Source organism: Melanotaenia boesemani, chromosome 16 (genome assembly GCF_017639745.1).
Source record: "Melanotaenia boesemani isolate fMelBoe1 chromosome 16, fMelBoe1.pri, whole genome shotgun sequence".
Classification (NCBI taxonomy): domain Eukaryota; kingdom Metazoa; phylum Chordata; class Actinopteri; order Atheriniformes; family Melanotaeniidae; genus Melanotaenia; species Melanotaenia boesemani.
The window spans coordinates 18,592,111-18,618,568 of NC_055697.1; the positions used below are offsets into that span (position 1 = coordinate 18,592,111).

At 38.1% G+C, this 26,458-nt stretch overlaps 1 protein-coding gene across 14 annotated transcripts in view; it reads left to right on the forward strand.

The window, feature by feature from the left end:
• Nucleotides 1–26,458, forward strand: part of kcnma1a (potassium large conductance calcium-activated channel, subfamily M, alpha member 1a) — a 148,170-nt gene that overhangs the window by 15,805 nt on the left and 105,907 nt on the right. For all 14 annotated transcript variants that reach the window (XM_042010215.1, XM_042010212.1, XM_042010209.1 and 11 more), the window contains exon 2: nt 22,310–22,477. In XM_042010215.1, the coding sequence (XP_041866149.1) occupies nt 22,310–22,477 (168 nt within the window). The remainder of the gene's footprint in view (nt 1–22,309; nt 22,478–26,458) is intronic.

A 26,458-nucleotide genomic window follows, 5' to 3' on the forward strand; every position in this document is an offset into this window, starting at 1 on the left:
GTTAATTTACAAAGCACTGAATGGTTCAGGACCAAAATACATTCAGGATCTTCTGGTTTGCAATGAACCAACCAGATTCCTCAAGTCATCAGGGTCAAATCTACTTTCTGTTCCCAGAGTCAGAACTAAACACGGAGAGGCAGCGTTCAGCTTTTATTCTCCTCACATGTAGAACAAACTTCCAGAAAACTGCAGGTCTGCTAAAATGGTTAAAACTTCTCTATTTCTATTCTATTTATCAAGACAACAGTTAAATTCCCCATGTCTGAACTTTATTTCTTGCTTTTTATCTATTTTATTTTAGGTCTTTTCTTTCTGTTTTTATTTAATTTATTTTATTTCTTTTAAAGTTTTTTATTTATTTTTTTTACTGCACTAGTTATTGCTTCCTGCACCCCGCTCTAATGCTTTCAATGTTTTATGTGAAGCACTTTGAATTGTCTTGTACATGAAATGTGCTATACAAATAAACTTGTGCATCATGTATTGCCTTACATATCTGCAGTTTATGCTGCTACATGTTACTACAGCCTACACACTGAACGTGGTTAATGTGTTAGGGCAGAAAGATTTCACACAAAATGCTTCCTAACTAAAGTGGTCAGTGTCACGTTTAGGCAGCAGGAGTGGGCTGGTGCATGTGCAGGAACAGGCAGCAATGGTCTGAAATCTTGAGTGGGTGTTAAAATGAAGTGAAGTGTCCAATACAGACCTTTAATTGAGACCTCAAAAAGGTAGAATTTAGCTGTTTTGACAAAAGTATTGTTTAGGAAAAGGGCCTACAAATAGTTTTGTTGACAGCAGTGTTGTGATGTTCAATTTTTAAAGTACTATGTTATCTAACACTTATCCTTAAGGTTATAATTGTTAAGATTTCACTCTATATTTATTTAGCAGTACCACGGTTACCATAGTAACGACATACTAAAGGTCACAGCTATGTTTCTGCTTTACATGAAACCAAGTAATTCTTTTTTTTCAGCTTTTTCAAATTTATCATTTGCCATGATGGGGAGAGCTGGGTAACATATTGAAGGACAGAAGTGATGCAGCTGCAAATCTTTATGAAACATTTCATTACACATGCTCAATCATCTCTACAATCACAGGAGCATTGCACGTGGATCAATTAGTTTACAGTAAAATCGGCCTTATGTTTAGTCAGTTTCACAGTTTAATTGTAAAGCAGAGGTAGTGCCAGGCATCTGGTTTTCATTGTCTAATTAAAGCTACAGCTTTGGACTTCTGGTGCACTAGTGACCAAAATAGAACAGAAAAAAAAGAAAAGAACTAAACAACAATAAGGCTGTTATTAGTGAGATAAAATTAGTTTGCAGCACTCTCCGACGGTAGAGTGGAATAACTGGAATGAAAGATATTTTTCTATCAGTATTACTAAAAATTTTTGCTCTGATCAAAAGACAATTGGGAATGATCAGGCCTGATAGACTGATAGAGGGCTTGGTATTCTCTCTGGGTTTGTCTGTATAATGCTGCTGCCATGTGCTCTAATTTTTTTAAACAAAACAGAACAGGCAGATCCTCTGCTGCACATGGTCTTATCTTTTCTCTTAGCATCTTCATCTAATATCAACCTGCAGGTTTCCCTTGTGTTTCCCTCAAAGGAGCGATGGCCTGTGATTTTTGCCAGGCGAGACTGGTCTCTGCTGCAAAGCTGTTGTTCAGTTTGTCATTTTTTAGTCAGGTTTACAGAAATAGAGATTTTGTTAAACACTAAAAAGACTTGCCCTCATAAGTTGCTTCGAATTAGAGAGCATGACAAGAAAGAGTGCAGTGGAGTAAGATGGACTGCAGGAAGGGATTAAACAGGTGCAATCTCTAGCTGTCTGCTTTTGACAGTTTATGAGCACATTAATTGGACTTTGTGGTGAATTTGCCCTCTGCCTTAAGGAACTGACCTCTGCTCAGAGGATCAGAAATGGAAAACAGCTACTTGGGTGTGACCTGAGAAGGAGCCCTTCATCTTTGCCTCAAAAGAAGTTGTGGTAAAAGCTGACAAGGTTCACTGGAGAAATTAGCTATATGCATATACTCGCATGATACTTTAGTGAATAGAACAGAGACTATTCATGCTGTACTGTTGTTGTTTTCTCTTCCTGTGGGACTAGCCTCAGCCTGCAAACATGGCTGCTCTGTAATTACTCTGTAACACAGCCTCTGACCATCACCGCCGTGCTCCTTGTCCATCAAAGCCTCCTGTTCTTGGCGAGGTGTGCATGTGGGTGTGAAAAATACAGGATTTATGTGATTTTAAAAATGCATGCTAGGCAATAGGAACAAAGACACAAGTCTGGAAATACATCTCCTTGTTATAAATAGATAAAGAGGATCTGTCTTAGCCTTGTTCAGCCTTCTAGAGTCTACTTGTTACCAGCCATTTCTACTCTACAGTCTAACAACCAAAAGAAAAACAGAGCTTCTTTGTTGCAATGCTGCTACTTTATTTTGCTCACAAAACATTTAATTAACCCAAACACTGAATTTTACAATGTTAATCACAGATGTCTTGAGCTTTCATTTTAGAGGACTGAATTACAGAGAGGGACTTGGAACAGCAGTGAGAGGCCAGCGAGCAGAGTGGCAGTGGCTGTGATACATAGAGATAGCAATGCATAATGTGATTTACTGCTTTCTCAAGGCCTGCTTTGGTCCTGCTGTTTTCATTCACACATATAGCACACTCACACACATGCACACACACACACACACACACACACACCATTAGCAGTATTAGGAGCCTGACATTTAAGCAGTGTATGCCACAGGGGTGGTGGTTTGTCTTAGAGTGCAGCCACTTTGTGACAGCACATGCACATGGAGGCATAACAGTTTGGAAGAAACCAGAGCTGCAAACAAGTCAATATAAACTCCAGATGGTTTGGAGAAAGGATGTTATAAGAGGCAAAACAGTCACGTTTTTGCTTTTGCTGCTGTCATGTCTGCATGTTCACTTTTTACTGATACCAGCAGCTTGATAAAGTAGCCAGTGAATCAGGTGTTTTATTACAGCTAAAGCTCAAAAATGAGTAACAGATTACTATTTATGGGATACCATGTTTTAAATTATATCCTAGTCTAGCTCATTTGCTCAGAAACAAGAAATCTAAACATCTAAATATAAATATTTTTACATTTATGTTTTACATTTAGATATAAAAGGTAAAAAAATGTCAGTGATATGTATTATAAAACTAAGATTTTTTGTACCATAAAGCTTTTGCAGTAATATAATACATTTGTAAAACATTATGTACATATGTAAATTATATATTATCAAATTGAGAATACACAAATTGCATTTATGTTTGGGTCTTTCTCTGTAAATGACTCCTTAAATGAGGAAATATATAAAACTGTCATGTAGCAATAAAGTGTTCTGGAAATCACGCAATAAATAGAAAATTAATAAAAAACGTATTTAAAACATTATGTCATAATAAAAAGATTAACTATGAAAGTCTGTATCTAAGTGATACTGAAGTCTAAATTTCGGAATCTGAGTAAAACTTCTCCAGTTGTCTGTGTGCTTAGAGATAGTTATTTTTTTCTCACCATGTCACCATTTGTTTATTTAGGTTTTATAAACAAATTTGAAATTATTCAACAGAAGTTGTACTAATTCATGTTTGATGAATATACAACAGACACATTAATAGATATTTAGTTTTATTTATTACCCCTTCATGAAATAAAACAAATTATGGAAGCAAACTGGCCAAAAATCTCCAAACCGAGCACATGCTGCTTTCTGTAGTGTCCCACATCAATGGTCATGTATGTTGCATGCTTATGATCACATGCCACTTAGTGCATATAGTGCTAAATACTGTCAGTTCAAATTACGATAGTACTGACGTATGGTATTTTCTGTAGCTTATGGCCTTCTTTCTTTCTGACCTAGTTTTCACTTCCTGGAGGGCCGCGACCTCCTCTTTACCAGTTCATACGAGAGCAGGGGTTATCAACTGTAACACAGTGAAAGTAATACTCCTGCTATGTTAGAGTACTTACCCATGTGAACAGCAGCTGCTGGTCCAATAATCCAACTATTTTTCCACAAGTAAATGGCAAAAAGTAAAAATTATTTACACAGATTTAGTTTTAGTGGAACACCTGTCTCTCTTTATTGCAGGTACAGTTGATATCGGAGTTATAATTTCTTTTCTTTTCTTTTCATACTGGTTTTGCGTTGTAGTTGCTGGTTGGGATGGATGCTTCCTGGGAGCTCCATCTAGCTTTAAAGGTTTTAAAGTGACTTTTTAGATTTGTTTGAACTACATATTTGTCAAACCATGGAATGGAGATAAAAGTTTGATCATTATCAACTGTTTTTTACTAAATTGCGAAAAAAATTATTAAAAAAAAAAAAGTAAAATAACTGAAGTGGAGGAAAAGCATGATAGCCCCATTTGCAGAGCAATGTATTATTAGTTTAATGCTACTACAAATATTAAATTATTGAATTTAATTGTTTGCACACAGCTCTTGCAATGTTCCAGTGAGACAGAGGAAAAACGCTTGAGGTGCTACAGGTGGAATCTCATGAATAATGGAGATGGCAATGTGTCGTTAATTTGCTGTGTGGACACAGATACTGCAGTTGCATTATTGATGGGTAGGAGGCTTAGCTGGAAGGTGGCATTCTTTACCTTGATATTTCTGACACAATATGCCCCCCCCCCTCCAAAAAAAAAAAAAACAAACAAAAAAAACTGGACTAAGCGGTATAGAAAATGTATAAATGAATTACGATAAACAAAACAAAACAAAAAAAAAAGACTTTGGTTATTTTCAAGCCTTTTTGTCACTAAAGTACATTTGTTATATGAGAAATACTGTAAGAAGGACTTGTCCAACCTGGAATGACAGCCATTAGTTTTCATCCCCTCTACACACATGCACACTGGAATATATGTGCACACATGCCAAACACAGGGGGTGTTTGGTTTCTCCCCTTTGTGTAATGTTTTTTCAGGCATATTGGTCTCTTCTTGGTCTGTCATTGCTGAGCAGGGTTTTTAAATAGACAGGGGTCATTTGGAGGCAGCTTAGTTGAAACAGCAACACACGTGATTAAATTAGTGTGCTGTCAGTCGTGTCCATTATTGTGGTCCCTTGGATATTTTCCACCTGCACGTCTCTCCACTTACACTAGTGTTTTCTTGAGTAATTATCTGTGCTCTGCTGAAAGTAGCAGCTGCTACCTTAAACAAATTAATTTAATATATTGAGACAAAATCACAGGTTTGATGAAATGTAAGTGGAACCACTTATGCTGCACTACATGTATGTGTAAAACTTAAATCTAAATCTTGTTTCCATTTCTTTTCATAGCTGGCGGTGATGTGATATCCAATGAGAACAATTTATGCTTTGACATACGGGGTTGCTTTAAATGAGGGTAACCTCTGTGCTTTAACTCTATGTAGGACCTACTCTACATTAAATTGAAATCCTTCGAATCCGGGTAATTCCATGTCTTTTACATCACAGCTGCTTCCTTCTGGTAAGATGGCCAGTGCATTTGATAAACATTAAATTGATCCCAATGTTCTGAAGCTTATCACTTCTCTTGCAGCAGCTGTGTCACATATGTATTTTTTAGTTTTGAAGGCTTGAAAGGCTGCTTATGTCACCTGCTTATGCTACATATAAACAGCGGGACATCTGACTTGAGACAGGCCTGTCTCTTAAGGAGCAAAGATAGAATATCCAGTAAATTGTCAGCTTAAATCCTTCCTCTTAAATCATTCCTCCCTGGTATTTCTATTCTAAGCACACACACTAAATCTGGTTTCCATGAAAAGCATTGCTCTGCTTTTCCTGCTCATCTTGTTTTAAACAATCATGTATAAGAAGCAACATCAGCGGCATTATTGATCTCATCTGTGGTATCATTTGATTATTTATTTATTGCTTTAGCCTCATGCTGTCAAGTTCAGTTGCATTGCTTTTACATTTTTCATTAGCATAAATTTCTCAAGTTAAAAAAAAAACAACAAAAAAACAAAACCCTCTCTGGAGGGTTGATCATCATCTGATTATATTATACAGTATATCCTGTTACTGATGGTATTATGTTACTGCTATGATACAGCAGATTTGATGGATTTCAGCATCTTTTCAGCTGTTTGCCAAGTTACAATTTTAATTAACTACAAATTAGTTGTTCGTTCAGAAAAAACTAAACATGTTTTTTTTTTTTTTTTTTTTAAGTTGATAATATGTCTGTAAGGATGGAACTTATTAAAACAGTTAGGTAGCCTTTTTCCTTACCCAAACTGAGGCATTTTCTCCATCACTGTTCACTGATACTTTAGTTAAAGCTGGACAGCTGGATGAATGTATTGATGACTAACTGAGTCTGTTAGAATTCTACTTGGTAAATGATAAACTTGCACAGTTGAATTAAAAGTGTTTTATAATAGAATAAAAAAAAACAACAACCCTTGTTACTGCACTGTGCTACCCTTCTTTTTTGTCCTCTGTGTGTGTCCTTCACTTTCTGCCAGTTTTGACTTTATTTTTTCACAGCAGGAGAAACAGATGTGGCGTGAAGGACGAGTAAAAAGTGTCAGTCATGCGAGTCTCACAGAGTGAGTGAGAATTAGCTGCCCTGTGATGTGTTTTTCCACTTGCTTGTTCACGGAGGCTGTGTGGAGGCATTTTTTTAGCTGAAGACATTGCAAGATAGGCCTTGAATATAGATGCATTCAGCTCCTTCTGCTCGCCCATTTTGTCCAGTTTGTAAATGGAATATTCCCACATGGATGACTTTGTATTCTCTTTACCATAAAATCCTCCTCCAGCTGCATTTGTGGAAGACAATGTATTGGCGAGAGAGAATTTTTCCAGGGCTTGACACCTGGGGAGTTGTAATTTTTACCCCTAACCTTTGTTGGGCGGCCTCTCCTGACAATAAGCAATGCAGTAGATAAGGTCTGTCGCTCATTGTAAAACTAAAGGTTGAAGAAATGCATGAATGACAGACAGGATGAGCGCAACTACTGGTGTGAATGATGGAGCATGTGAAGCATGTGTTGGTTCTGTGCAGGCTCAGGAGGTTAGGATATATTGGCTGCATAATTTGGTGTGACCAAGTGTGATCACATTAAAGCTCAATATGAATCTTAAGTTACTTAAGCACCGCTCTCCTGTTGTCATTGACATTTCCTTGAGACTTGGCTGCTGTTGGTGACTTTAGATGAATGCGGAAGAGTATATGTCTTGTAAAGCTCAGGCCACGAGTATTGAGTGTATACCAAGGTTGCACTTGGACTGTTTTTCACTGTCCGACAATCTAAATATAACGTGATGGTATTTTGGTATTTTGCCACCTGCATTATTAGAACACTTTTCTTTTGCATAGCGGTGCACCGTTAATGTGGAGCGACACACATTAGAAATGTGTAACCTTGACATTTTTAGCTGTATTTGCAGAAATATCACATTTTATTTGCCTCTTTCGACTCGGAAATCTGTCAGAAAAAGTGTGAAGCTTTTCTGCATTTACATGAATGTACTGTTGCTGTGTTCATTTAGCCCCTGTTAAAATCTGTGTCCACCTGTTTCTTATCATTTTGGAAGATTTAGTACTTTTTGTACTGTAAAGCCAAATTAAGGTAGCTGGTTTTTACAGCTGTCATCATCATCATTATTAATTTATCTATAAAGCGCTTTAACACTGACCATAGCTGAAAGAAAGTGCTGTACATCTGAGATAGGTAAAATAAAAGCATAAAAACAAGTAACAACAACATAAAACACTGACTAAGACTATCATCCAGGTCTTGCAAGAAAACATAAAATAGATATGTATCCAAAGTGAATAAGTGTTACAATAAAACAGAGAATATGAGTTTTTAAGTATGTAGTGAAGCAAAATTATGCAACTCTGTAACTATGTATTTAGTTATAATTAAATCTAACAATGTATTTTCATCCCTTACAGAAACCATATTTAATGAATATCTAAACCCAGATATGTATTTTTACGCCTGACCCTGACTATCTATTCCCTGATCACTGTTTAAATGTTTAGTTTATTGGCTTGCGTTCTTGTGTTTCATGGTTTGAGAGAACCATAATTGCAATTCTCTGTTTGTCCTGTACATGCTGCAAAATTGACAATAAAGCTGACTTTGACTTCAATCTTTACTTCACTTTTCACCCTATTTTAAACTGCTTTCAGGATTTTTTTTAAATATGTTATTGTTGTGCAGATTGGTGATTATTTTGCATGGTGCCGATGTTAAGCATGCTAACATTAACAAAAGAAAATTTACACATAATATTTTTTTTTAATCTTAAATATGTATCTTCTAGAAAAGCTCATTTCTATGAGCACATTGCGTCAACATAGCTAGAACTGATCCGTGTGTCAGATTGTCTTTGCTAATTTAATATTTGTCAAACCTGAGCTCTGGGACTATTAATTATTATGTTTAATGCAATAAATTACGGCTTAATTTCCTAACGTTCAAGGTTAAGATATGCGATGTCTCAGATCAGTTTAATTCAAGCTTGTTTCGCTAAAAAAATTAGTTGTAATCCATTAAACAGAAGAAAAGGTAATAATAACTGAGTTATTGCACTATTCTTGAGGCAACACTAAATTTCCAGCAGATAGGATCAGGTGTTACTTTTGCTTCAGCAGAGAAAGAAGACTTTAAATGTCACCCCATCTCACATTGTCAAGTGGCCTTTTACACATACAAAGTGTTTCATTTTTCAGACCTGCTGATTTCTTGGAGGTCAGAATCCTGCAGGTAAAGACTGGATTATTGGTGAAACTCTGTGGATAAGTTTGACCACACTGCGCACTGCAAACATTTACATATGCACTGTAATTAGATAAAAACAAGATTAAAGCTATTCTCCGCAGTTGCTGCATCAATTCCTTAACCAGATTATATTAAGGCTGAAACTGTAGCAAAGATAATCTCCTCAAAAAGGTTTATGGAGCATTGTATGTGGGATTTTGATTTGCGACTTTGCAGTGGCATATAATGTAATTTGTTGCAGTGTTTTGGTCAGTACACACACAAGGACCAAAATAAATAAATAAACAAATGATAGTTTAAACTGGGTGTCTAGGAGAGTGGTGGCTGAGACGATAGTTTCTATTTTGAGATAGAAAAAAAAAGAAAGGGAAAACTTGTGTGAATTTCTGCAGATAAAAACAGGCATTTAATTTTATTTTCCTTTCGCTGTTGATCCAAAAGATTTTATTTGTATTTTCATTTGCCACAGATGTACTTTTTAGTGCTAATATTGAATAGATTGTACAAATGTGGTCAATAAAAAGAGTGAAAATGCATATTAAATGTAAACTAACATGATTGTAATTACCTGGAAACTCATAGATGAGTTTTCAGAATCCTAAAAGATTTGACCAAATATGTAATTTCATTTTAATACCATTAAATGTGAATGAACTTGTTTTGTTCATCATGCTCATGTTCTTCTCAGAGTCTTGAATTATCCGTTTTCAGATGGCTTCACACACTCACGCTGGCTTCACTCTACCTCCTCTCTGCCTTTTTTCTCTCACATCCCATCTCTCCATACTTTCTGTCCCTCTCCACACCTCCCCACTACTTCCTCCGAACATCCTCACCCACACGCTCTGTCTCACACACCTACTGTCTGCCCGCCAGGTCTTTGTTGCTAAGCGACAAGCAGTGAGTGCTGGACTCATGTGAGCGACGTTTGTCCATCATGATCTTATCCTTCCCCGTGCCACACACACACACACTTCTCTTTCAGAGCTGCAGTTTATTTCAGGATTAGAATTTCTGTGCTTGATGTTTCTAATGCTTGTACAGATAATACCTGTGCAATAAATATGCAATATGATTCATTAAGTTTGCAAAGTGTAAGTTTTTGTTAGAATAAATTATTTTATTACATTATAATTGGAGTCAGTCTTAACATTATGCACACAAATTGTAATGATATCCAAATTTTTTAACCAAATTGCTGTAATCTGAAACTGTCTGAGACTATGTGTCAACCACCAGTGGGCCCCTGCAGCCCTCCCCGACCAAGGCCAGTAGGTGTTTCCAAGCTGTGAACTTCCCTGTTGCTTCATTCCTTTTGATTAGTCCCTTGGGCTTTTATGCCTTTTATTTTAACAAATGACCCAAGTGCTAAGAGCTAAAAAGCACTTAAAACAGTATTGATTAACAGTGGCCATTAGCTAGTGAAGTGGAAACGAAGACATCCTTACAGTGAACGTTCACAGGCTATCCAGAGCCGGTTAAATAAAGCTCTAAGACTGAGGATTAGTGATGTGGATTTCAAGTAGAAATTTGCATTTTATCTTTATTAAATAAAAGGTAGTGGCTGTATTTTAAGCCACCTTGTTCAACAATCTCCACCCCAAGTAAAGAATGAATAAAAGTGTGAAGATCATCTTGATTATCCTTTCTTTCTCACACAGGCTCACTCTTTTGCTCCTCCTTTGTTGCCTGCAATGGTGTTTCTGTGTAATCTCACAATGTAAATCTCCCTGTCATGCTAATACACCCATAACACATTCTGTGCTTCACCCCCACTGACTTGTCCTTGGGTTCGAACTGTGCTGCAGTGATCAAGTGTGCACTGTTTGGACAGTAGAGGAGAGCTGATTCAGTCTTCACATCATCCCATGTGAAAACTGTTGCCAACTTTCTCCCTAACACACCCTGACAGCATTTATTTTGTTTTTGTGCTGATTTTTCAGTGTTGTTTGTTTGAGCTCAACACCACAGCCTGCACCAAAGCCTGCGAGGGTCAAACTGCTGACTCTGGGGAGGTGGTTCTCATCACTTCGACCCCTAACCCACCCTCGCACCCACCTCCACCCCCACATCAACAGTGCCATCGCAGGGAATGCCTCTACCAGCCTCGGGTGAAAGGCAACTCCTGCAACCCTTTTTGTCAGCTCCTCAAATCTCAGACCTGTTCCAGCAGATACAGCACTAACAAGAAAAGACGGATCACAGCGAAAACCAGAGCCGATGCTCGTCTGACACCAAACACAAACAAACAGACTTCAGCTTTGATACAGAGCAGCTTCTCTGAGCTCTCTGTTTGATGTCGCTGTGAAATGTTTTTGTCTGGTAAAGTTGAACATCATGCAGTCAGAAATGGAAAGGAGGCCTCAGTCCTCCCCAGCAGCCCACTTTACACTTGACATCACGTAGAGGCTTAAATGTGTTCAGATACAATCCAGTGTTTCTCCAAAGGCACTGACCTTTCTTTTAAACACACAGATTGGTTTGTTGTAGTGCCGTCTTGCATAATTGTGCTGATTTTTCTGTCGGCTTGAGATACAACCTTGCTGCGATGTTTCATCCAGACTCTACCTCTGCTTAATAGATCTTGTTAGCTGAGGTCAAAGTCCTTTCTGTCTGGGGTCATGGTGAAGAAACACAACCTTCCCTGTGGAACACATCTGGGGGCTGTGGTGTGGGCTGATAGAACACAAGCCATAATGCTCCTCAGGGTGTCCTCTCCCCATTTCCTCTTCCTAACTCCAGGCTTAAAACATGCAAATTCTGTATGAAGGAAGCTGATTTATTTCCCCCAGTGGGAGGCGTGAGATCTAAATTTAAAATGATTAAATAAGCCTGGAGTAAGAAAATCATTTGCACTTACGTTTGTTAGCCTCTGAGCTGTTCTCAAATCAAGGGCAAGTCTATGAATCATTAGATTCAGATGACTGCCTTTTTTTTACTGCCTATAACAAGAAAATCTCTCTACTAACATTATTGACCCCTATATTGTGTTGCATTGGGAAAAAAACAACAACTTTTGTTTAGTTCACCAATAGCCGAATTGGTCTTTGCCAAAGAATGAATTTGGGTTACTAATAAGAATTTCTGCCCCTACCTCTGTTGCTCTTACTCCATAGTAGATGTGAGGCTTAAGCTGGTGCAAATAAATTCATACAGTCATGTGCATTGGCTATAGCATCACCTAAAGTATTATTGCATCAGGAGAAGATAAAGGTAATAAGACCCATCTCTCAAGCTTAATCTTACTGGTCTCTCCTGGCTTCTCTCAAGCTGTGGAGTGGATTGAAGTGGTAAAGAGGGAATATGAGTGAGCAAAAAATAACCAAAGAGGCATTGAATAAGTATGATAAAGATGGAGATTGAAGATGGCACTAGCAACAGGCAAGTTCATGAGGCGAGTTGGAGAAGTAAAGGATGTTTCCGTTATAAAACAGTTGCCCTTGTTTTTGTAAAAAAAAAGCATGCATATATGTCCTAATTATCCCGTATTGGGTTAATAAATATGACCGCTGAAGATCGATCAAGGAAGATAAGGCTAATATTTGAATATATATTGTTCCTCAGTGTACCACGATACTCATTAAAAGAGAACCTAGACTTGTTTTTTCCTTTTTAACAGGGAAGGTTAATTTAGTCATTTTGTGAATAATTGCTTATCAAGAGAATGTTTTGCAGAAGACATGCTGCATACATTTCCATCTGTCAGCTCAAAAGGCAGAATGTTTTGTCCTTCTTATCTTATGCAAAGACTGCAGCATCATAAAGCTGAATCCACTTGTGTCTGTTTCTGTCTTTACACGTTTTCTGGTTGCTGAAATCAAATAAATCACTACATAAATTCAATTGCATAAGATAGTTTGGCTTGTTAGTTAATGTGGGTATACAAAGGACAAATTATTTCTAATGACTTGGTGGAAAATTAAATCAATATTCTTTTTGACAGTTTCCAGTTGCAGGGATTATTGTAAGCTTAAAACTATACTAAACTACATTAAACTAATTGGACCTGTTAGTCTGGCTTTTATTTTGTTTGGTTTCAAGACAGTGCTTCACTACTCTGCACTTGTTACCACTTTGCTTCTAAATAAATTCATCTGCCAGTCATATGTGAGTGTTGCTCTTTATAGAGCACCATCATTGATCAGTGCAGGTTAGACGGCAGGGAGCCAATTAAAGCGATTTCTACCATCCTTGTAGCTTTCCGCTCATGGAAACACCTTGACGGCCTGTTGTGCACGAGGTAATAGGGCCCCCATTTCATCTGTCTGTTCGCTAAGTCCCTTACTGACAGAGACAAGCTGGCTGTTTGCATTTGGAGAAGAGCTCATTAAAGTGTTCTGAGGGCAACTGGGGATCAAGGTTAAGACAGGTGACTTCTTGATAAGGCTGTTGTTTGAATTTCACTGCCTCCAGTGGAAGGATGAACACTGCAGAGAAAAAAGGCTCCAATTTATTAACAGGAAAGATTTCTTTTAGAGAAGACTAGACTTTTTAAATAAATAAATAAATATTGGTCAGATGCAGGAGAGCTGCTTGGTTTTAGGATCTTACAAATAAGCATTCACTGAATGCTTGATATTTTATATTTATTGCAATAAATGTACCAGAATCGTATTTATTCACACAGAGTTTATTATTTTTGCTCATAAGGGACATATAAAGAAAAAAATAGACTAATATTTTCAGCACATAAAATATGCTGGTATGTTCTATAAATATCTATGGTTATATTAATAATAGTGTTGTGGAAAAAACATGTTCTCTTAGCATCTGATTTACAGTTCACCATCTCTATACTGTACCAAATTTACTGACCGTACTCAGTGTATTTTAATGTAATGTTCTTATGTGTTTTTGTCACCGATATAACAATTTCAATATTATCTGAAAAACAATCCCCTTAAGACAACGACTGTGTTTGGATTTTTAGTGTACATAAAATAAAAGAGAAACAGGGTAGTAGAAGAGGGCAGAGAGAGGCGAAGGAGAAAAAATTTAGTACTCATGCTCACTCCTGCAGGACTTTTTGGGAACACTCTTCAGTGGAATTTAACCATAGTCTGTCCAACACATAGAAATGTTGAATACTTGGTCTGGCAAAGTTGTTTAAATGACAATATTTAGGAGAAGCTGTAAGCAGTTTGGTGTTGACCTTGTTTCTGATACAGTGGCATGGTTGTCAGATTATATTTGCTTGAATGCTTTTGTCTGATTTCATCTCATAAACTGAAAAGCAGATACACTGCCAACTGCTGTGTCAGCATCTCACCAGAAATTGCATAATAGGTAAATTTGTCCTCATCTCCAAAAAGTTCCAATGTCAGAATCCATAGTAAGAAACAATGAGATGGCAACATATTACCTGTTCTGTTGCAAAGGGCAGCTTCCATGTAACATGACGGTAACCGCCACCTGTGAGTAGTAAAATGTGCAACTCCTAACCAAGTATGTTTTGTGAAACAGGGCAATAGAAGAGATGATATTGATCATTTGATCATATGTTTTTGACAGCCACCCCTAGCCAGTCTATAAAAATGTTGCTGGATCTTAAATTATCATGAATAAACATCTCCCATCACCCCCACCCTCCTTCTAATGAGTCTTTTTGAGCCAAAAGAACAATGCAGATTATAAAATCAGGTGGTGTGGAGCAGGTTGTCAAGCATTAACATGATAAATGTCATAGAAATACAAATGCTGTTGCATAGAGATTCTCTGTAGGGGACTGAGTTAGGGAACACAATCCAACTTTTGAGTTTTCATTGTGAAACTGCAATGTTGTGTGCTGTGGACCAAGCAAGTTATTATACGTTCTGTTGTGAGTTTGGGGCACGTGGGTCAATGAAATTACTTGTTTTATTTTCAAGATAATTTGGTTGTGAGTTGAATAGTCAGAAATCATGCATTTCATGAAGCACTCTGAAGATCAGTGTGTGCATCCCTTGTTTGACTACTGAGAGAAAACAGCTGATCCATAAACAGCTTTAAGATTTCATTAAGTCGGAAAAGGTGTTTGTGCCACGGCTTTTTACCACATTTCTTTTTTTATGAGACAATCATAAGACTGTGTCATAGTAAGCTCCCTCCTTTGCTGACATGAGCCTAAACCACATGTAGTGGTTTAAGTGACCGACCTCAGCTTTGGGCTTTGTTATGCTGTGTGCAGCTGAGACTGTCCTGCTGCTGATGAAGCTTTTTTGTAGCATAGATATGAATTCTGTCACAGGTTTTTTTTTTTTTTATAGTTTGGAGGTACAGACAGGGTGCAAGCTTACAGGAACACTTTTTCCTCCTGATTCATAGGTGTGGTAACTGATGTCGACACAACCCGAGCCGAAGTTGAAACTGAAATCAGTCATAGTCCTTCAAACACACATATGGACACACAACCTTGTCTTGTGCCCTTGAATGAACGAAAGTCTTGTTTGTCTAAAATTATGATAGAAAATACTGAACCTTCAGGCTTCAGCTTCAGCTGAAGATGGAGGTTTGGGTTGGGATGTCACATTTTGGAATGCCACAGCAGCTAAGACCTCTTACAAGCAACCTTTTACATTTGTCAGCCTACTCTGAAGCTGAAAGCTCCTTTAGAGATATGTGGAACATCATCTTTGTGATGCCAAAACGCTTTAGGACCTTGTTTGGCCATTTTTAAGTGTGCTTGTCAAGAATACCCCACATTTATTTTCATTCTGGAACCCAAAGTGGTGGAAATTAGCCTCAGGTGATGGCGCCACTGATGGCTATAATATGATTAAAGGGTGATGTCATTCAAGCATGTTTTTTTTCCATTCCACTTACTTTCTGTTAGGCTTAAAAATTATGTGCAGTATTTGCCTCGGGAAAAAAAATGTAGGTTACTGTCTGGCTCAGAATATGTTCTGGACACATGCTGTTCTGTAAGTTGGATGTTCTCAATTCATTATTGTGTAATATATTTGTAATATATATATATATATATATATATGTTTTTCTGTTTTTTTAAAAGGACCCATATGAACCTTACTCCATTCAGATCCAATTTGCATTGAAAACAAGAACTTGAGCTGGTGTGCTTCACCATGGTAACAAGCAGCCTCCAGATTGGTGACAAAAAAAAAAAAAAAAAAAAAATGAATTAAACCTGTTGAAAATTAAATGACCAGTTATTGAATATGTGCTAGTGTAGGAGAATAGGGCCTGTGGTGTTAAATATAGTAATAGTAATGATATAGTAAAATATACTGTTACTGTGTACCATGTACCGTGTACTGTTATACTAGAGAAAGCTACTACTAAAGGGAGTCAAAAGCCAGTCAAACATTTGGCCATGTTCCCTCCTCTCTAGCCAGGCTTTTTACATCTGATGAACAACTTTCATTTGACTTCCTCTCCTTTATTCCTACATCTGTAGTACGGTCATTGAAGCCATTGGCCATCCTATCTTCCAACATTAAGATAATAAAACTCAAAGGCACTGCAGACTGACCTTTCAATCACCCACAATTCATTGCGCCATCTATTTTTATCCAGGTCCACTGAGGCTTAAAAATTTGTATCAATGGAAGAGCATTGACTTGGCACTATGAATCAACAGCACTGTACATTCATGATATTTTTTCTTTCATTCTCCCTCAGTCCTAAGAAAGTGACACTAATGCAGATGTATCTTTATTCTGGGCTCTTTTGTTTGAGCAGAGACGTGAAAGAATGCAGGTCTTAGCACACGTTGCCAGGCTTACATTATCCTTTTACGTATCCCTGTTTTATTGTTTCTTTCTGCCAGCCAAGGAGACGTCATACTTGGGACAAAAGGTGAACTTGGAGTGCAGCCATTTGGAGAATTGAGCTGTTGTCCAGTCATGCAGATGGGTGTGCTGTCCAGCTGGGATGCAAAGAGATATAAACCATTTGGGTTGTCTTCCTGTTTGCCAATATTCTGTTTGTCGTGAATTTAGTTGTTTAGTGTATAAAAATCACCTATTCCCACTCGGACCTGCAGAATGGGTCTGGCACAGAAGAGGTAGAACAGAGCTAATGTGACACTGATAGATAGATAGATATCCTTTGATACCACACACTGACAGGATTTTTGACAGTTTTGACTGGTCAGTCGTACAGTTAAATGTAACACAACGCTGAAATGTGAGATTTCTCTCTGAGTTGTTCAACCTTGTTTACTGTGTTTTTGAAATGCTGTTGCAGTTTGTGATGTCACTTTGAACAACAGGGCCACAAATGCGATTGCAGTATGTACTGTCTTACACATGCAGACGTACTGGACAGCTGCTCAGCTCCTGTGAACAACATTAGCGTAGTGGTAGGAGATTTGTATGGATGTGGTCTTGTTCAGATTGCATTCCAGGCTGTATCTGCATACAGTACATACAGACCAAATAAGCTCTTGGCCTCAGGATCAACAGGCTTTGACCTGTAGAGTGCTATCATCGCAGCTCAGACTTATCTTCTTTACTTTTGAACTTTGTCCTCTTTGCCTTAAACTTTTGTGACTCCGACTGCATGGATTTCGTTCTTCCTGAGATTCAGTATAACTCACTGTCTTCCTGTGACCTGACAGTAATTAGCCTGTACCATTTGGTCTTCCTAACACTATATGGCTCAGTAGGCATGACCTATACACAGATAAAATCCCAGCTTCTTTCCATATGCTGTTGTCAGTTTAAGCCTTGCACCTGTTTATGCAGTACTCTGAAAAGGCTCCATATTCTTCCTCCCTTTTCAGTTTTTTCTGTGACCCAGTGAAGGTCTATAACCCCGGGGACACTGGGTAACTGTACCGATATTAAAATAGCAAAGAGGGGGGAACAGAGCATGTTATGAGAATCACTACTTTCCTGTCTCCTGGAGTGAGCCTATAAATAGCCTCTCACTCTGGAATAGAGTTTTCCCCAGCGATGGGGTCGAAAGCCAGAAGAACAGCTGCGTTAAAGCCAAGTCCTGTTAGATCAGGAGAGTCAGACGGGCATATCTCTGTCTCTCTCTTGTCTCTTTTTTTCTGTCTCACCCTCTATTTTGAGCTATCTTACTTTAACTTCCAAATTTTCCTTGCTCCTGATCTGTCTCATTGTCTGTCTTTTTAGCTGTACAGAAGTATCTTTGTCCCCCTTTCTGTCTATGCTGTTTGCTCAGTTTGCATGTCTTTCTTTTTTTTAAAAAAATATTTGTCTCTCTATCATTTTATCTGCCCTCTTTGCTTCATTATTCTGTCTTTCTCTCTTCTTGCCTCCCTCTGACTCTTTATTTGGCAGGTTGTCCTTCTTGTCTTCCACAGTGGCTCTGTCTTTTTGTCCTCATCCTGTAGACTTCTTACTGTCAGTTCCTCTCTTCGTCTTCCTTCCTGTGTCACGTTTTATCTGTCGCTCTCTTGCTCATTATTACCAAGCCTCCCCTGTGTACTCTCTTAATTGGTGCAATCCTAATATTAACAATGCTCCTCTGTCTTGTTATAATAAGGTCCCTGGAAGTAGGCAGATGAACTACATAAAGTATATTTTAATTCAAAATGTGTAACATGAGCTTCTTTAATAGAATTGACTCCATCAAGTGTCAGATTGGCAAAGGACTGAAAAAAGTGTAGAATTGAAGGAGCTAAAATCTGGTCAGTGTTGTCTTTTCTGTCTTTTTTTTTTTTTACTATTTGTTTGTTGAAAGTTAAATTCTGCATGCTGTCTGCACTGATTAAGCAAGATTAGCTGATGAAATACCCTTACAAAAGATTTAAGATAAATAATTTTACTAAATCTAAATGTAAATCTGCAGATATATTAAAACAGGATGGTTTAAAAAATTCCTCTAGTAGATCACACAATAATTAATAAGCGTTAAGTTAAAACACTTGACATTTCTGACAGGTTATAAATGATAAAAACAAGGTTGGTTATATGCTATAGCACATACTCCGAGCAGTTCTTCATAGGAAATGAGTCTGCCACTAACTATTTGAACCATCTGATTTCATGCTGTGCATGTTGCAAGTAGTTTTTCACACAACAGCAGGGCACTGTAAAGTTGTTTACTTTGCAGAGAAGTTGGAGGTGAGCAGCCTGTAGCTCACAGCTCATATTACAGTTCGTGGAAACTGCTGCTTCTGTTTTTGTTACACCCTACTATGTAAAAAAAAAAAAAAAAAAAGAAATGAAGTAACTTGCAATTCCTGTGACTGCTTAACTAACCTGTGTTTTTCCTGTTTGTTCATATTTACACTACCAGTCAAAGGTTTGGACACATCTATCTGCTGATAGAGATGAACGCAGCGTCACTAAGTGAATAAACACCAAAAGACTATTTTCCATGAAAGTTGTTGAAAATGTGGTTTAATTTTTGTAAAATTTAAGGATGGCTTTTCAGTTAGTGCTGAAGGGTGTCATTATTCTCAGCTTTATTTTCCCACAGCATTCATCTGTCCAACACCTCTGCAAATTTTTTATAAGAACATTTTGTTCTTTTTTCAGTTTGCCCATGAACACATGACTCCTGCTACTCACTCCCGCTTAGTTTGACATCACAGATGTGTATATATAGCCAGCAGATGGATTCTCCCATAACAGTCTGCTTCAGTGCCTCCCCCCTCCAGTGTAGCCTACTGTCGGTCAGTCAAATGAACTAGAAGAAATACCTTGTTTACATTATCTCCTCTGATCTGCAAAGCCATCAGTTTGTGACTTCATCTATTATTCATGTGTTCCCCTCCAGTGTACACACAAACATGCAGGCATACGTAGGGAAGCATCACTGCTGTTGCTACATATGTTTGTTTTTATGTGAAGCAGTGTTCCAGTATAAGCTGACATTATACTATGACATAAAACAATGAAAAAATAACAAAAACAAAAAAATAGTGTAGTATATATATATATATATATATATATATATATATATATATATATATGTGTGTGTGTGTGTGTGTGTGTGTGTGTGTGTAAAAGAAAACCTAATTTAAATAAAACAAAAGGAAATGTGGAGGAACTAGATGTTGCAGACCTAATATCCAGCTCCAAGAGACTTGATTTAACATGCAGTAGTACTAGAGTGATGTGTTGCACTTATGCAGCATGATCTGCTGGAGAAGAAGTAACTGATGGGCACAGACGGGTGCTTACTCTGTCTGGAGTCCTCTGACGTATGCAGGCACCCCATGAGGGGGTAACCTTAGACACCCTTGTACACAGTGACGTGCATGCATGCAGACTTCTCTGAGTATATGAGCATGAGACTGGGTAGATGTGTGCTGGCCACATAGTTAAATGAGTTGTAGAAGATGATGGACTCAGGGGGTGGGGTGGGTGGTTCAGGGTTTAAGGGAGGACAGTTTTAGTTATCCAGCCTTCCACAGTCAGTTGGATACATATATATTTAAGCATTTTAGAGATCTTTTTGTCCACACTGAAGGGGTTTACTATGAAATATCTATTGCCTTTTCACACTTTCTTTTTTCTTTCTTTTTTTTGGAGGCTAAATGTCTGTACTACAATGTAATGCACTTGCATAATGTCTGCCAAGTTTCAGCACATCTCATACAAAAAAATGAGCAGCTGCCTTGAACTCAATCACTTTTGACCAATCAGTTGGACAGTTTTAGCAGGCTGGGCTCATTGGGAGGAGGGCCTTAAAGAAACAGGAGCTGAAGCTGATGTAAGACAATACTAGAGGTGTTGCATCAATGTAGTATGAGAGTAGTATATGAGTCATTTATGTATATCTTTTATTCATCAGCTTACACCCACATGGCCCTTCTTTCCTATAGTTTTTGTGGCATGAGCTTGAATTTAAAATGTCTGAAATCCAGCTATTTTGTTAACAGTGTATTTATCTGCAAAAATATCTCTTAGCTGAAACTAGAAATTGAAAAGACTTGTTTAGTGAAAAGGTAGTAGGCATAATCCAAGAAGCTTTATTCATACGGTTTTGTTTCCAAGACGGTGTTTTCTCTGTATGGTGGTTTGTGGATTTGTTCCCTGGTCCACGTCAAGTATTGTTGCTTGTGATTTATGAAACACACTGAGATCATGTGACTTTTAATGATAATAAATAAATGCTTCACATCTCACTTATGACAGGTACGTTTAAAGTTTGAGTCTCCCAACACCAAGTTATTTAATGAGTTTATAAAGCATAAGTAACTAAATTATCCACTGGAGTATGGAGAGGCCTAACAGCAGGAGCAGATAATATCTGATGACTAAGTCAGGCTTTTTTAGGCCAAGTTTATTGGCATTGTTATGGGGCTGGAATGAAATTAGGAAAATGGCAACTGTGTCCATGTCATATCATTGTCAAACGTAATCCAATTTGACCAGGCAATCCTCTTGAAATGGACAGAGCACTCTCTTAGGCTCATCTGTAACAACATTGTTTTGTAGCCCTCCAGAAACACTCAAGTTTCACTGGGTAGATATCAGTCCCCTCCAGTGGCCTTATGATTTTTGGTTGTGTGTCTTCTATGCAGCTCCTGGAATAAAAATGTGTTGGTTAGATAAAAAAAAAAAACTTCTATATGTAAGCACATTTTACTTTGCGTCATTGTTTTTGGGTGTTACAGAGGGGTCATACTAACAAAGTGGTGCCATTTGATGTACAGCGCTGACAAAAAACTTCCACCTTGTTGACAGAGCACATAATCTGGTCTGATAGCTACTTGTCGGATGTCACTTTGAAGAGAAACATTGTATAGTGTGTTTCCAGTGCTAGATGTGCACCCTGCTGGAATATAAGCTTCTCTCCTTGAAATGTACTGATTGGCCGCCATCAAGGGGCTTTAAAATAATGCTAACTAAGGGAATCTCTGTGGATGAAATTTACTGAGACCTAACTAGGATGTTTTATGACGCTGAGAGTGACAAACATGCAGTCCTTTCTCAGCATCTTTGCAAATGTCTGTATGAAATGCTTGTAATTGTAGGATTACTTAAAAGGCTTTAAACTAAAGGAAATCTACTCATTTCCTCTTTCTGCAAAAGGGACAGGGAATCTGAGTGCCTGCTTGTGTCAAGCTAGGACTGAGTGAATGGCTGAAGAGGAACAGCTGCATGCAGTGACTGTGGCAAGCAAAGCATGACAGTGAGCTGCCATGCAACTCTGTTCACTCACTCGGACACAAGAAGGAACCTAAAGGCCTGAATGTGAACAGCAGTCTTATGCTCTTTGCCTGGAGGAGCAATTAGCATCAACAGCCATATGGGCAAATCAATTAGAGTGCACACATACACGTCCTATAGTTGTCTAAATTCTAAATGTACTTGAACACACATACGCCATATATAGCAGATGACATGAGGTAGCTGCAAGGACAATCCCTTTTTTTACCCTTCACAGGTTTGCAGCTTGAATGTGGACATGCACATGCTGACCTTATATTGACCAGGGTGTTTTATAAAAGGAAATATTATGTATTATTTGTTGCTTGATGATATTAGACAAAATGATGAATATGAGAGACCTTGATTATAGCCAACACTCTCTCTGTCCTCTTTCTTCTATTTAATTAAAACTGTTTTTTTCCCTTCTAGGAGGCTCAGAAGGTAAACAACCCCGCCAATAATCAGGCAGCAGACAAGGCACCAAAGAATCCTGATGAGAAGGAGGAGGCACCAGCCAGCGAGGTGGGATGGATGACTTCAGTCAAAGATTGGGCTGGTGTCATGATCTCCGCTCAGACACTCACTGGCAGAGTTCTGGTAGGTTTTCTTTCTCTGACTGGATATTTTAATGCCCAAATCCAAAATGCAACCCCATTAAACTTGTTGGACACAGATACTTTTGTTGACCAACATTAGCTAATACTAATGCAACAGTTTGGGCTTTCTTTTGGTTAACTGAATTGGATCAGTTGTATAACAGCCATAACCATGTGCACACTTCTTCACCTGTTTTACACAGATCCCTAAGGAGCCATACTGTAGGGTAATTAATTTGATCCCCACATAGGCCAAACAATGCCCAGCCCTTAGTGAATCTCAGTGAGCTATTTTGTTGGCACTGCCCAGTCTACTCTATGCTACAGTGGCCTCTGTGCAGCATACTTTAGCTTTATTTTGCTGTACCTCTGCCAGCTCAACTGATGAGTGTGCTTTTTTTGTCAATTGTGTGGGTGTGTATGTACATGCTTACTGTAAGGGGGGTTTATTTGTCAAGCACAAGGTGTAGCATATGTGGAGCTTGTGCAGTAGGTAGACTACCACTGTGCCTCATCTATTGGTTTTTATTCCAGCTTATCTTCGCTGCTGACCCTCCTTTGTTTTTCTTCACATGCCACCAGAATTCATTCTTCACCATACAACTTTTTGCCAACTTGAGAGCAACTGCACAAGTTTATAATAGTTAATTTTTGTTCATGTGCAACTCTCTTTAGTGTCTGTTAACTTAAAAAAAATACAGGTCTCCAAATAGCTTCATAAAAACTTGATAAATCTGCAAAAGTGCAAAGCTTTAGTTAAATCCATTATTGAAATGGAAAAATTTAGTTTGTATGTGTTCCTTCTTCCTTTTTAACATAATGAATGCCACATATACCTGCTCTGCTCTAGCGAACCATCCTGGTGTGAATGCAACCTAACACTATCATTAGTAATGTTTCCTGGAATGTGACCGTTTTCTCATGCCTGGTGAGAATAATTCTTACTTAAGAAATATCCAGGCCTTATTTTTTTCTATAGTGAATAAGATGAAGAACCCTGAAGGGAGCTGTCAAATTACTAAATGAGCTTCTCTTTTATCACTCCTCCACTCACACAGCTCTGCTGGCATGGACACAGCTCCCTTTCCCTTTCATCTTCTACTCTGACTGAGTACTCCCAATCTCCCCTGTATGTATATTTCTGTGTGTCGCTTAGTGAGTGTGAAAGGTAGAAAGCAAAGAAACATAGAAATACACATGCCAGCAGAAACAGATGGGCAGATGGAAAGTAAATGAGTGTGTTTGTGAAAGTCAGGCAGAAATGAGGCACTTGCTGCTTTAAAGGGGTTTCTAGGCTTAGAGGTATCCCAGTGTATCACCTACTGTGATTTGTGCTACTTATGGTGGAGCTGGTAATTCGACTCAGCAGGCTATGTTTACTTATGTGCTCATTCTAATGATCTGCAGCACAATACTGCAAGTATGCAGTGCTCCGTGAAGGTGAGTGAGCAGCTCATCATGTGGGTGGAATATGTACATCTGTGGGTTCATGTATGCAAGTTTTTTTGGACATATACAGTTCAAGCTCAATAGCTTGTGTGGCTAAATATGCTTGATGTGTATGTATATATTAGTGTGCGTGTGTGTGTGTAGGTGTATAGGTAATTTTTGTGGAGCTCTTGCTCTCCCAGCATTTTACTGCAGATCAAAATTGCAATGAGTATTCGTGTACACAGAACCTGGCTGGTAACCATAGCAACTGCTGTGTAGTGGAGCTCAGTCACCTGACATTAGGGGGCTGTCAGCCTGGGCAGAGCAGAGCAGAAATAACACACATAAACAGTCTCTTTATTGCACACATGCAAACACACACGCACACCTGTGTGTCTTAGCACATCTTTATGCAGGCTCTACTCTATTCAGGTAGAAAAGAAACAAAAGCAGACTGAGATGGATTGCCTGGCAGAGCCCTCCATCCCCATTCATTTGTTTTCCTTGATGACTTTACTGCTAGTGAAAGATCAAGTGCACCCTTACGCTTATTGAATAAACATAACTCCACCCATGGCTTGGCAAAACAGAGCTCTTACTGCTATTTTCCTATATAGTTCTTTCTCTGAGAGTTAAGATGCAACATCAAATACATTTAGATGTAAATGTGTCAAAAATGAGCTCTATTGTTACTATAACAGTCTGTTTTAGCATATTTGTTCAGAATAATGTCCAGACTTCTTCTGGAATCACTTCATCTTTCATACCTGTAGCGGCTACGCTAACAGCTGGATTTACTCAGCTTTGTTTAAGTGAGAGATGCACCATGGATGAGATTTCTTGCAGGATGCAAACAGTATGCTGAAGTCACAAAGCTGCCTCAAATTTGATAATTCAACGGCAAAGTCTAATTTCCTTTTGTCTGTTGACTTTGGTCATTCCTAGTTATAAAACCCCCACAACATGTTTGAGTAAACACAGGAGAAAACACTGGTATTTTGAGATATTCGCAAGTCCCTTTTTGCAAGTCTCAAGTCACTTTTAGTTGGAACGTAATCTGCCATTCGCTGCCTACCGTCTGATCTGCTCAAGGGACTACTTTATATTATCCAAAGAATTTAAGCTATATACTTACTCTATACCTACCAGCATTTAGTGGCAGCACTGATCTTTAGCTTAAACTGACAAATGCTCTGTCCTCTCCACTGGACAACTTTGCTTTACTAAATTTGGAAAACCTTTATGCTCTTAACATATAAATTAACCATGACTTTTTAATGTGTGCCAAAATCCATCTGGACCCACTGAAAACTTTCCTAATCTACTACTACAAAACTCAGCTGTTTGTGACGTGGCATCCTGAAAGCAAAAATTGTCAAGTCAATTTCTCAGTTATAGGATGCTGTTGTGCAACAAGAAATGCACATAATAAATGTCACTGTGTCATCAAAATGAGTCAGAAAAGCAGAATTTTAAGTTTTGAAAGTTACATATTGCTACTTTAAATCAGCATTTGCAACAATCTACTCTTTGTTGACCTGACAATGAGGGGAAGCCAGTAAGACAGATCTTATCAACAAGACATTTTTTTCTTGTTTGCACATAAATTTCCAGTTAATCTCCAACTATACTAAAGAATGCAGACATCAGAATGTGCTACACATTTTACAGCTTCATTATCCAACAAGGAACCAGCCGCAGGCATTGTTTGTTTTCAGTGAGACTCAATCAGACCTCCAGTTGTGGGATAATCATGAAAATGAAGTGACTGTTGTTGCAGAATAGCAAGAATTTCCTCTCTTGTCTTTGAGTCAGCTGCTTTGCCTGCACATTGAGAGAAAGACATCTGTAAGGAGAGCACCTGTCGGTACTGTCAGAAAAATTGCTGCACACAGAATTATTTAGCAGATGAGGGAAGGCCACATATGACAGCTAATGCCCTTTGGATTGTTGATGTTGGATTGTTGTGTGTTTAGAGAATAATATGACAATTATACCACCTGTACCCTGTATACAGTTAACTGTACACAATGAAGGGGTGAACTATGTCAAAACACCCATGTTTGTATGCAAGGCCTAATCACTGGATGTTTGTATTTCCTCTTAATAGACAGTCACATTGGTATAAATGAATGAATAACCCAGTTATATTGCATGTATTCTCTGAACAAGCATAACTTTTTACTAACTTTTATTTAAAGATGAAAACTGTTGTTTTTATAATGTAAAGTACTTTATGTTGCTCTTCTGCATGAAAGTGCTCTATAAATAAGGTTTGATTTGGTTTGATAATGGTGAGACAGATGCACAGCTGCAGGATCTCAATTATTTTTTTTAATCTATAGTCTTTATTTGGCTCTTTAACTGAATTTGAAAGAATACTTAAGATTTTTTTCCAGTTTATTTAGTGTGAGACATGTCATAATTATTGTAGTGCTTTATTGTGTTAGTATTGTATCCACCAGGGGTCAGAAGACAGGTATCAGATTGTGTACAACACAGTTTTGAGCCAAGTTTTTACTATAATGTGATGCAAAAGGTCTCAGAAACT